This window comes from Phaethon lepturus, unplaced genomic scaffold (genome assembly GCF_000687285.1).
Source record: "Phaethon lepturus isolate BGI_N335 unplaced genomic scaffold, ASM68728v1 scaffold13232, whole genome shotgun sequence".
NCBI lineage: Eukaryota > Metazoa > Chordata > Aves > Phaethontiformes > Phaethontidae > Phaethon > Phaethon lepturus.
This window is the reverse complement of record NW_010522345.1, coordinates 4,390-16,997: the sequence shown is the minus strand read 5'-3', so window position 1 is coordinate 16,997 and position 12,608 is coordinate 4,390. Positions and strand designations below refer to the sequence as shown.

The 12,608-nt window shown below is 37.8% G+C and overlaps 1 protein-coding gene across 1 annotated transcript in view; it reads left to right on the top strand.

The window, feature by feature from the left end:
- The window catches only part of LOC104616675 (EH domain-binding protein 1-like), a gene marked incomplete at its 3' end in the record, with an annotated part of 69,291 nt that extends 57,090 nt beyond the window's left edge, over positions 1-12,201 (top strand). Inside the window, exons 5-7 of the mRNA XM_010281757.1 lie at positions 1,229-1,410; positions 5,066-5,205; positions 12,079-12,201. Of these exons, the coding sequence (XP_010280059.1) occupies positions 1,229-1,410; positions 5,066-5,205; positions 12,079-12,201 (445 nt within the window). The remainder of the gene's footprint in view (positions 1-1,228; positions 1,411-5,065; positions 5,206-12,078) is intronic.
- Positions 12,202-12,608: the final 407 nt, after the last annotated feature.

Sequence of the window (12,608 nt, the reverse complement as noted above, 5' to 3'; positions counted from 1 at the left end):
AAGAGCACTTGTATTGTTTGTGATAGTCGCATCTGTTCAATTTGATTCAGTTGAGAGTATTTGCATATTCTTAAGTATTTCTTCTGAGAGGGCCTAAATCCTTCTCAAGTGTTTGATGCATTTTTGAAATTCATTCATAAGGTATCTACATGCACTAATAGTTCTGTATAATATTGCTGTGCATAATCTGACAGATAAGGCTAGTTTTTTAAACAAGGTATTCTTTGGGGATGACATATTACATTCTGACTTACTCTACTGGGCAGAAATGTCGAGTACTTTGAGAAAGGATGCTTGAATGTTTTGATTGAATTAGTATTCTTTATTCAACACAAATTGTCAATTGCAGTAAAATGTAGTATTTATATGTGAGAACTTTTTTCAAAAGAGTTAACAGCAGGGCTTTTTTGTTTTATTTTTGTTACTGGAGCTTTATTACATATAATTGTTCATTTGCCGCTGGTGCTGTTATTAGATGGAACAAGAGAGTAGATCCTTAGGTGCATTTTAGATTAATTTGTCTGAATTACTAAACTGTGAGCAACACATTTATCTTGAAATACAACTTAGGCTTTTATCTTTCTCTTTTCTTACTTTTTTTTTCCTTGCAGAATTTTTATCAATATTTTTGGAAGCATTGTCAACCTTAATTTCAGAAACCTGTCATTCTTGATAGTACATGTACAACATTAGTGAGAAGTACCACTGCTTTGAAAAATATTCAGGCATTATATTTGAGCATTGAACACAGATAGCAGTTGAAAATATTAACTTGATGGCTTCATACCATTATGTAAAGAAATATATGCATAACTGAAATCCATGTCTTCCATAGGTTGGAAGTCCTAGTCCAGGACTATCCAGGTTTGGACAAAACTAGTCCAGTTTACTATCAGAAGGAATAGAGATATGTTCCCACTTGTTTAAAAGGATGTGTGCTGTGGATGCTACTACAAGCTCAAACAGTTTAAGACCTAGGATCCCATATGGAAGACCACAAATCACAATGAATAACTTTTTTTTTTTTCCATTGCACCACCACCATTGGTGGCTGACCTAGTTTAAGAAATGGGTTTCTTTCTCTAGAAAGGACCGTACCAAACCCTGCTGCCTGTGTACTTGGAAAAACATGATGCAGATTTAATAAATGTATTTCTTGGTTTATGCACATAGAGGTTTTAGTGTAACAGCACCTTTTATGTTAGTTTTATTTTTCCCTTGCTTTCAGGAATCTCCTTCTGGACGCAGAAAAGCACTTGCTACCAGCAGCATCAACATGAAGCAATATGCAAGTCCCATGCCTACACAGACAGATGTCAAGTTAAAATTCAAGCCGTTGTCTAAGAAAGTGGTATCTGCCACACTACAGTTCTCTTTATCTTGTATTTTCCTGAGGGAAGGAAAAGCCACGTAAGTTGTTGTGTGTGTGTGTGGTGCTGTTTTTTAACTAGATAGCCTGCTTTGTGTTGCTTTTCAAAGTATTCTTTGGATAAAGAGCTCTTTCTGTGTAGAATGGCAGAATTTGAGAGTATCCTTCAGCATACCTATCATTCCTGCCATACTTAGTTTGTTAGCTGAGTAAAAGTCATTTCTTACTCTGATTTTAGTCTTGTGTTCTTCAGAGACAAATGGCTTGTCCTCGACAGTTATAGATATTCTAAATAACGGCAGCTTAAAAATATCTACAGGTCTGAAATCAGCAGGAGTGTACGTTTGTGTGCATGTGTGTGTTCGCCTAACAATACCCTTAGCAGACTGCAAGGGAAATGTGGGAAGGAGAACTTATTTCTATTTCATCTATTTATATTTCACAAAGAATGAAAGAAGGACAAAGCCAGTTGTAAGGTGAGAGAGGGTGGAGTCAGAAGTAAGGTTTTGGGTTGAACACGGGAACATAGTGTGAAAAGAGTTCAATTGGGCACTGATTACCACTCCCCCTACTCACTCACTTCGTTCTGTACTTTATTTCAACAGCCTTTGGAGGGCAGAAGATACAGATTATTTTTGCAGGTCCTATAACCTCTGCTACAATTTCTGTCAGATTCAAGATGTCAGATGTTGACAACTTCATGTAGACAACTTCATGTGGCTGGAGAATGGATCTTTTGTCACCTATCCTCTTTTGCTTTTCCTTTCTGTCTGTAGAATATGGGAATGTGAGAATGGCAGAGCAAAAAGAGGTAGACGGGGAAACTACTGCTCTAGTGGTTCTTTTACCTTTCTTAAAATTTCTTTTTCCCTCCAAAAGGCTAACAATTTACTTCTAGCTTTCAGTATTCTGAATGCGCTTGTAGACATTGCCCACTGCAATACAAGTACCCCAAACTGTTGCTTTCCAGACTGCCATGTTAAGGCATACATTTTGACACAAAAAGGCTTTTTGTTTGCATGCTTTGAAAGCCACAGATGCATTAATTGCTGTTAATTAATATTACTGTTTCCCTTCTCTGATTAACCTGTTGTAAACCACATTTTGACATACCATATAAGAATGATATTTTGAGGTTATTTAGCTGCAGTTTAACGCGGTTTATTGCAGTAAAAATTGGAATGAAAAAGTCAGTATCTGTTAGCGTCTTTAAATTTTTTGGAACAACCAGCATCCATGAACTATACAGTAAATAGCTATACTAGGCTCTTAGTGGGTTTTGAGGCCATAATTTGTAAAAGCTGATCCATTTAGGATCACATATACCTTCTTCAGTCTGAAATCTGTCAATTTCAGTGGGAAGATTGTAAGCAGGTAGACTGTAAGTTAACAACAGGGCTTTAATATTGGCCTGAACCAGGGACCTGAAAAAAAAAAAGCTGCTGTTTGTTAAAGCATTGGTTTCCAGTATGTGTAAATAGAGACTGTCTTACTAGTCAAAATAAAACACAGAATTCAGGTGTCAAGATATATGAACATGCAAAAAAGGTATCTAGGCCAAGGCTTGCTTACATCTCTTACAAACTGTTGTAGTTCTATGAAGTGAGATGAACCTTTAATTTTATTTTATGCATTCTGTAAAGAAAATACTGCAACCTGTTGCTATGCAGTATCAAAAATAATCTTATTTCTAAAACACAGAAAAAATATTATAAAGTATTAATAAAGAAAGGACAGTAAAAAGAAATAGTACTTTGGAGACCTTTTCATTTCTAAACTTTACATGAACATGTGATACACAAGATTTGTGTGCTAACTGCTCCCAGCTTTTTGTCTTCAGTGCATAGAAGAGTCTGCCTATTGTTGCAGTTATAGGATGCTACATGTTTTCCCCTGTGCTTAAAGAATTGATTTAACCTATTGGTTATAAAATGGAGAAGATAAAACCTGAGGATTCTGCATGAATGGAAAGGCATTTGTGACTTCCTGATAGCTACTTATTTTACATTTAGTATTATTAATACTTTTGATAGAAGTACTTAGTTGTCCTGTGTAACTGCGGGTTCTGTAGTGCTGATTACTTTGAACTCACACAGTAGGAAATGATTGCCCCAAAGAGTTTCTGATTTTAACAACATGTTAAATCACTGAGTTTAATCCCATGTTTTTAACTGCCTCTGTGCAGACTTGAGGCATGATTAGTACATCATTTTTATTCTTCTAAGTGGTACCATTAAAATAATTTGTATAGTTTTCTTGGCATTGTTAGGCACAAAATCTGTGCATCTGGTTGTATCATGATCAACTTCAAAGAAGATAGAATAATTCAGATTGGAAGGGACCTGTAGAGCTATCCAGGTCAGCCTCCTGTTTAAAGCAGTTAGCTGTATGATCAGACCACTTTGCTCTGGGCTTTATCCCACTGGGGCTTGAACCCTCAAGAATGGAGACTGCACAACCTCTCTGGACAACCCATCCTACTGCTTGTTGATGACTGTTCCAACTTTTTTCTCACATCACATCAGAACCTCTCTGGTTTCAGTTGATGTCCACTGTCTCTCATCCTCCACCTTGCACCACTGTCTTCTCAACAATGCTGGCAGGCTGCTGCTAGGTTCTCCTGAAGCCATTTCTTCTCCAGGCTCAAGAAGTCTCTTTACCTCAGCACTCACCTGGGCGAGTGCTCCAGCCCCAAACCATCTCAATGGCCCTCTGCTGACCTTACTTCAGTTTATCAACACCTTTTCCTGTCCTGTGGGACCTAACACTGGACAAAGTGCCATAGATGCAGTTCAATGACTCCAAGGAAATAGAGGTCATGACTTCCCTCAAGCTACTGCTTGTGGTCCTGTTTTAATGTGTCCCAGGATGCTGTTTGCCTCCTTTGGCTACCAGGACATGGTGCTGGCTGTCCTTGAGCTTGCTCTCCACCAAGATCTCTAGGCTGTTTTCAGCAGAGGTGCTCCCTTGCCACGCAATCCCAAGTCTGTCTTATGGTAAGAAGCCAAAAAAAAAATTTGATTAACCCCAATAAACCTATTGAAACGGTTTTAGAAAAGAAGAGGCAAGACTGCCGTTCCTTCAAGAATGACATTATGTACTTAAACAATCGTGTTTTTTTAATGAAACAAACGTACTGTCATCTTTTCATCAAACATATATTTGATATGAAAGGTACAGTTATGTGAGGGAGATATATATGCGATACAGGCAAATAAATTGGCCATTGATATGAAATAGCTTTTTATCTTGTTAATGAATTCAGATGTTTAGAAAAGGGATTTTAATTTTTGTAACAGTGTCAATAGTTCTGAATGAATACAGTGGTAGGTGTCACGTGCAGCATATGGACAGTAGGTCTGACCAAGCATTTTCATTTTCACTGAAGTGTTTAGTAGCATTTCTGGGCTGGTTTAAATTTTTAAGAAGCAGACCTTAAATTGACTCTTGATGCAAGGCAGCACTTTTTTACCCTTTAGAATTTTGTTAATAGAAAACTTTCCCTTCAGAAATTAATATACATGAGTGTATTCATTTTGTTCTTTCACAATATTGAAGATCAGATCTGAGATATCAAAGACCTCCCTGAAGAAAAGAAAGCATAAAGATATTTAAAGGATTTTTAATAATGCAATAGTATCAGATGTGGTATTAACAGGATGCATTTTAATGCCTGGTTTTAACTTTGTTATTTAGGGATGAAGACATGCAAAGCCTGGCAAGTTTGATGAGTATGAAACAAGCTGATATTGGAAATCTAGATGATTTTGAGGAAGACAATGAAGAAGATGAAGAAAACAGAGTGAATCAAGAGGAAAAGGCTGCAAAAATTACAGGTTGGTTTTGCCACAGGGATGGTAAGATATAGTTCCTTTGCTAATTGCCAGCTGTGTCCTGTGGATTTTATCCGCATGCTGTGTTTGTATTTAACTTTAAAAAAATCCCAAGCAAAATAGAATTTAGGATAGTTTGATTGAAGAGGGACCCATCCGTAACTCAACAAAGTTTAATATTTGTGAATTCAAGAGCATTGATATTTGTGTGTGTGTGTCCTGTTTTTTAGAAGAGAATGCACTAAGTAGGTAGCATTTTAGGGAAGCAAAGAACCAGTGTGAACAGAGGAGTAAAAAGAGGGAAAGGGTCAATGAGTGAGAAGGCAAGAGGATGACCTGAAGTGAAATAATGAAGACAATTTGTGAGAATAAGTGCGAAATGAATTGTGCCATGGGTAGGTGCTGAGGTTCTGCTCAATAACATGGTAATTCCAGGCAGCATACTTCTGCCTTTTGGTTGGGGTGTCTCATGAAAATGAAATCAGGAGACCATTAAGGACTTTAACAGAATTTGATAGTAAGGTTGTTTGAAGTGAGATAGTATAACCACATTTGAATTGCCAATGAAAATGCTAAGTGTGTCCAGGATAGCTGAACTAATCGATGCAAGTCAGATCAGGATGTGATGATGGTAAATTGTTGGTAGAGATCGTTAATGTCTGCAGGAACTCATAGTGTAAAAAAAATACCAGGAAAAGACAAATTAACTTCTGCTGCCAGCCTTCATGCCCGCCAGTGCTCTTTAAAAATGTCTGTTGAAATAAAGGGATACTTCTCTAAGGTGGGGAAGAGCATCCCAGACAGAGAAGTAAATTGTCAAATCTGTTCTTGAAAATCCAGACTAACGTTGATTTAGTGTTACAAAATGTTACTTTCATTGCTTCTTTTCAAGCTTTCATTGCAATCAAAAGTTTCAGCCTAAAGCAGTTATTACTTAGTTGTATTTAGTCTTGTGAAAGGATGCAAATATATTTTCTCTGTGCTTTACATATTCAATTAAATGTTTTGTATCCTGACCAAATCTCTACTTACGCTGTATGAGTCTGGCACAGAGCAGATTGGAAAGTCCAGAATGAAATATTTGAGAGACAGAGATAATGTATTCTTGGTCAGGGAGCAGAGATATACCAGTCTGGTCATACTAAAATCATTCTGCAAGGTTGTCTTCTCCTTTCTTAGTGTAACCAGAATAATTCATGTGCGGGTTAGAACACCAAACAAAACCTGACATGTTCACCAGGCCATAATCACAGAGAAGAGACGGGCACATAAAGGAGACACTACGTAAAGTCTATATAAGCTATTTCAACAGAAGTATTCCATTAAGATATGCCTAGATACTGCACTGAGGACTGCTATGGAAAGCCTGTGTGCAGAAGGAAGTGGTTCAACAGTAGTTGAAAAGCAGCAGATCTTGCTTCTCAACTTTATTGGTTTTGCAGTGTTCAGCATCTAAACAAGCCAACAAGCAAAAAGCTGATGTAGATTAGACTAGTCTGTCCACTATCCTTCGGCTATGTAGTGAACGTCTCTGGAGATAGACGGGCAAGGGTAAGCTGTCTGACGTGCAACTCAAGGTCCTAGGTTGAGTCGCTTTAGAGGCATTTCAGCTTTTCCAGCTGTTGTTGTAAAGGCCAAAATTAGCTGTTCTAAGCAAACATTACAAGACCTACTTGAAAGGCAGAAGCAATAAATAATTCTGAACTACATTGTATCGACTCACTGTTCAGCCTGTTCTGATGCTGTTTTCTAATGATACAAGATGGGAGGGTTGGGTTGGTTTTTCTGTAGTTGCATCATTAAGGGAACTTGAGTGGGGAAAGGTCAGCCTTTGACTTCTTCTTCTTGTGTTGGCTACATCAGCTGAGTTGCTTTGTTAGCCTGGGTAACTTTTCCCACATTAGACAAGGAGAGGGATGAGAGGGTTGTTGAAGGAGGAGTGCATGCAGTTTCCCAAGCAAATGGGAGAACATAAAACAGAGGGCAGTAAGTAAACATTAATAAATAAAATGTAAAGGATCTATTTCAACATGTGTTCAAGACTGATTTCAGTGGCAGTTGGAGTGATTCCTGTAATAAATATAATGAATGGGAAGAATAATCTCCCAAAATACAGGGAGAACAGCTGACGAACCAAGGGAGAAAAAGATAGGAATCATTGTAAAAAAAAAAAAAAACAAAAACCAGAAAAAACCCCACCACCACGAAACAAACCAACAGGAAGGAATATAGAAATAAGGAAATGGAACAAAACTGATGTAGTGAAGTACTCTTTCTGAAATTTCTTTCAAAAAAAATTGTGTTCACAGAATTCCATGAAGTTAATTGAGAAAGTTACATAACCGTTTTGAAAGCTTGCTGCTCCCAGCATTTTCTCATCTGTTGCCGTGTTAGGGTGTTGGCAGCCGCACAAGCTGGAATGCCTTCACTGACTCAGAGTCCCCTGCGGCAAATCACTTCGCCTTGGTGCGCCTGTTTTCCCAAATGTAAAATGGGGATACTGGCTATCACTACTTCACAGGAACGATGGGCGTTTTACATGGTTAGTGTTTGTAAGCGAGCTTTGAAAAAGTAAAGTGTAAGTGGTAAAGCAGAAGGGATTCTTATCCTACTTTTGACTCAAGGTCTTCTCACAGAAACATTGGATGACTTGATGACTGAAACATTGTCATTCTCAAGCCACAGCTGCAAGAAGAGGTGCTGCAAATCTTTATCACAGACACTGTTCCTTTTTGCAGTGTACGGAAGTTAATTTTTTTTATTGGGCCCAAAGTTACAGTTCTATAGATGAACAAATATATCCACCGCTAGGAGAGCAAAGGAGACCTGTTGAATGGGGCTCTAGATGGTGCAGGTGAGTTAGGAAATGCTGCTTCTCTTCCTTGATGTATTGCCTAACCTTGGGTACGTAAGCCTCTGTTTCTTCAGCTATGAAATAAGTGGCGCAATACTGACCTACCTCAAAAGCACTGTGGAATTTGGTGTGGTCAACATGGGAGCTGTTGCCATACAACTGACCTTAAGATCAAACTGAAAGATGTTTTCTGTTCAAAGCACTACTTTAATTTTAAAAAACATCTCCCTCTGTCTCAGGCTTTTTCCCCTTCCTTCCCAATACTTGTTTAAATTTTTCATGTGTAAAAGCTGTATCTCCACATAATTGTTTTGTTTTGCGTGAAGTTGAACATGATGTTTGTAGCCATGAAATAAGTTTCAAATATTTTGGTTCTATGCTATTAATATAGATTAATTTAAACCTCCCAGAATTATCCTGTCCTTAGTCTTCAGTTGAAGACAAGGCATCCCAACATACTTGAAGAAATGTGGCTCATAACTCACAAACTTAGGGTAGTAATAAATACATTGCTTCTCTTAATGTTTTAATTTATGCTTAGAGCCTTATGCTGAAGTTAATAGTTGCCTCCTGCTCCATCTGCACAGGAGCACGGTGACTGTCCTGGGGCACCACATGGACTCAGCAACGTGCCCATGTGCCATATATTGCAGGAGTCCGAATCCCAGCATATTTCAAGAGCGGGCTTCTGGAGAGCAGTATGTGTAACCCTTTCTTGCCATTTGCAAAACTGTACCTCTCATGTAAACTTCTGATAGATTTATTCTTTTTTGTCAGTAGCACCAAGCTACTCAAAAAAAACCCAAGAGCAAGAGAGAAGAATGAAAAAAACAAACCCAAACCAGTGATTTATATGACACATACTTGTAGAACAAGCTAATATGCATTTGTAGATAATGAGATTTGTGGAAGATAATATAGGACATAAATCTCCAACCTACCATTTCCACACTCCAAAATATGACATAAACCATTTAATACTGTAATGAGAAACATTGTAGTGCATACGGGTGTTTAGGTTGGCAGATGCGACCAGGTGATTCAGACCACATCAAAGAATTCCCTCTTTTTAAAGCTCTGAACTTAATTTGTTATATTCTGACAATAAAAACTGAATTGTAATTGTTTTGGGTTTTTTTCACATGCTGGCATAATAGATTGTAAATCATGTCAGCATCTCAGCCTGCTTTAAGCTAGTAATTTGTTTGTACTAGTGTTTTATAAGGTCAACTCTGTTTTATTTGAGTACAGCAAGGTTTTTTCCATTGTGTACCTTGAGTCTTAAAAATTCCCAGAAGATAGTATTATATTGTTCAGATCTCTAAGGTGTATACATGATTTTTATACGGAGAAAAGTTAAGAGTTTTGGGGCAGTTTTGGTGTTATTTTTTAGGACAATAGTCTTGTTTGAGCTAAAAATAAGGAATTGAGAATGGTGAAATTAACTCTGTGTGGATAGATATAAATCTAATCCCGTCTAAGCAGATTTTTGCTTTAAGGTCAAGAACAGTTAGGAGGTGAGGTTAAGAGGAATTCTGTCATTGTCAGCATAGATTATGTCCAATAGATATTGACAGCATAGATCATATCACTTGGTAATTTGCAGATTGGCATATCTTAAAGCAGTTTAAATTTGGAAAAGAAGTTTTTAACCACATGACTGAAATATTTTCAGGTTCTGGACTCTGCTTTTGGCTTCAGGCTTTTTATGCTGTGTGTGAAGGCATGAAATTAAGAGATGTGTCACTGTGTCAACTGATGAAAGGGTTGCCCTGTGAAAAAGCATGAGTCCCCCCTGCTCAGAAGTTCTGGGTGGCTGTGGGCATCAGCATGAGTTGGGACAGTCACAGTACCACTCAATTTTCACCTCAATCTGATCGCTTGCTCCTTGCTCCTTGAAACTAGTTCATAGAATGAAGATTACTATGTAAGTGTCAGTGACAAACATTTGCTTTTCCAAACAAAAGCCATACGAGAAAAAGTCAAGTTCAAAACAGCGGTGAACTAAAAGCGTTATGAAGAAGTAACTTCCTATGTACACAAGAAATTGAAGTTTAAAGGAAATCCAAGAATGATTGGCATGAGAAGTGTGTAGTAAAGGTATCTACATAGCTTTAACTTCACTGCTGATGCCAGAAGACATCATCCATTTATTTCATTGGGAAAAGACAGGAGTTGAAAAAACCTGTCAGAGGGGCAATGGTATTCAACAAGCAGGATCATCTCTCCTGCACAGGTTTCTCCTGCCTGTTTGTCAGCTGGAAGGATGAGGAGGGCTGTCTCCTCTCCACAGAAACCTACGTTTGAGGTCTTTCAGAGATGCCCCACGCTCAATCTCCAATACTACAGAAACTACATTTGTCAGATGCTGTGGATGGGACTACTTTAGGGGGGGATCAGAGAGGAATTTTTCCCCTTGTGCCAGAAGCCACTAAGACCTAGTTGTTTTTTGTTTCTTTCTTTTCTTCCAGAATTATGGAGGCATCATTTTCTTGGCTAGAATTAAACACTAATACATTTTAAAAATTGTTAGTTTGTGACAATTCAGAGCTCTCCACTACGGATAGAAGGTGAAAGAGGATTTTACCAAACTGTAAGGTGTTACTTGCATAGCATTACAGTGGCAAATTCAATATGTATGTTCAGTACGCATTCTCATAGCACAATACGGACCATATCTTTTAGAATTATTAGATAAATTCGACTTGTCGTAGGTCAGAATTTAATGGTGACTCGTAAACATTAAACAATCAGTGTGTGTGTGTATAGATAAATAAAATATATAAAATGCATGCGTATGTATTAGTTTTCTGTAGCCTTAAGGGTTTAGAAGGAAGGTAAAATTGTTCTGGGGCAGTTTCGTGTTGATTGACAGTCGTTTAAAATTCATGTTTTCTTCACGAGCAGGAAAAGTCTTTAAATCATATCTAGTACATCTAAGTTTTGAACTGATGTGCATACTCATCCTCATAAAACTAATTACTGTTGCTGACACCAGCAACCCGGCAAGGCTTTGTTTATGTCTGTTAACTGAATTTCTTGTTAAATTATCACTGAAGAACCTACACAAGTGCTTTGCTGTAGGTATGTCATTGTAAGGACTTGTTCTAAATGTATTCTTTTAATTAACTCTGAGTGTCTTCTCTTTTACCCTCATTCACTCTCTTTCTAGTAACAGTGTTCGTTCCACTTCTGTTTCATTAAATGCCCTTGCCTTACGTTTGTCTTGGCTGGCTTCTATTTACAGAAATTGTAAACCAGTTGAATGCTCTGAGCAGCTTAGATGAAGATCAAGATGACTGCATAAAGCGAGCAAATATGCCTTCAGCTAAATCAGCCAGTTCCTCTGAAGGTCTATGAGCTTTCCTCCTTTCTTTCTGTTTCTGATTGTCTGTATTTACTGTGACCTGTTACCTTTTGACTCCTGCTTGTATTCAACTGTCAGTTTTATCTCCGTGCTTCCACCCAGCATGACTCTCAGTAATTTGTAGCGCATCCAACAGGTAACAATAAGATAGAGAAAGAGTCTATCTCCTCTACAGCTCCGTTGTCATCTGATAATGAACAAGAAAGAAAAAAAAATTACAAAAAAAACCCCAAACCCCGAACAGACCCCAAGCCTAACTTGACCTCTCTAACATGACAAAATGTCCCCTCTCTGATTTTACATGCATGTTACATCCAAAATAGTTAACATGTATGTGAACAACCAAAAAGAAATCACTGTATTTAGCTTGTTAGATATCCTGGAACATTTATTTAGTGAAGATAATGGAAGGCTCTCTTCATAGTAATTTCTGTTACATGATGGTCTGATCAGCAAATAGAAGTTTCATTCATTTCACTTTTTTTTTCCTCCTTTGTTGGTGTACTTACTGAAATGCATTAGCTTAGTTGTGCAGTTCGTGCTATACTGTGGTGCAGTGTTTCGAGGGACTGTTGATACAAGGTTTTTTCAACTTGAAATATGTTAAATGAACAGTTTGTATCTGTATTAAAACAATATTCCAACTTGTTTATAGAGCTTATCAATAAGCTTAATTTTCTGGATGAAGAGGAGCGAGACCTGGCCAACTCTAGTACGAACCCTTTTGGTGATCCTGACACAGCAGAATTAAACCCATTTGGAGACCCTGATGTAGAAGGTAATAGATTTGTTTTGCATAATTTATGCTAATTGCAAATGTGTAATGAAACAGGATTTTTTTTTTGTAGGGCTACAAATGAAGAATGTTACCTTGATTAAATACAATTATTGCATGCAATACTGAGGTAGCAATAGCAGTGATCCATGTGCCACTGGAAAATGGATTTATCCTTTGAGTCACATCCTTACGTGTATTTGCCACTGGGTGCTGCCAGCTAAGAGTTGAACCAGAGACTTTTAGACCTATCAGGTGTGTTACTAGTACTCACCTCGTGGTATAAATGAGCAACACAACAGTCAAGTGCCTCTGTTCCACGTGGATACTGGTTTATATCAGAACTTCCTTCACTGCAATCTTCACTGCATCACAGCTATTCTTGGTTAGCACTAATCTTCATTATTATA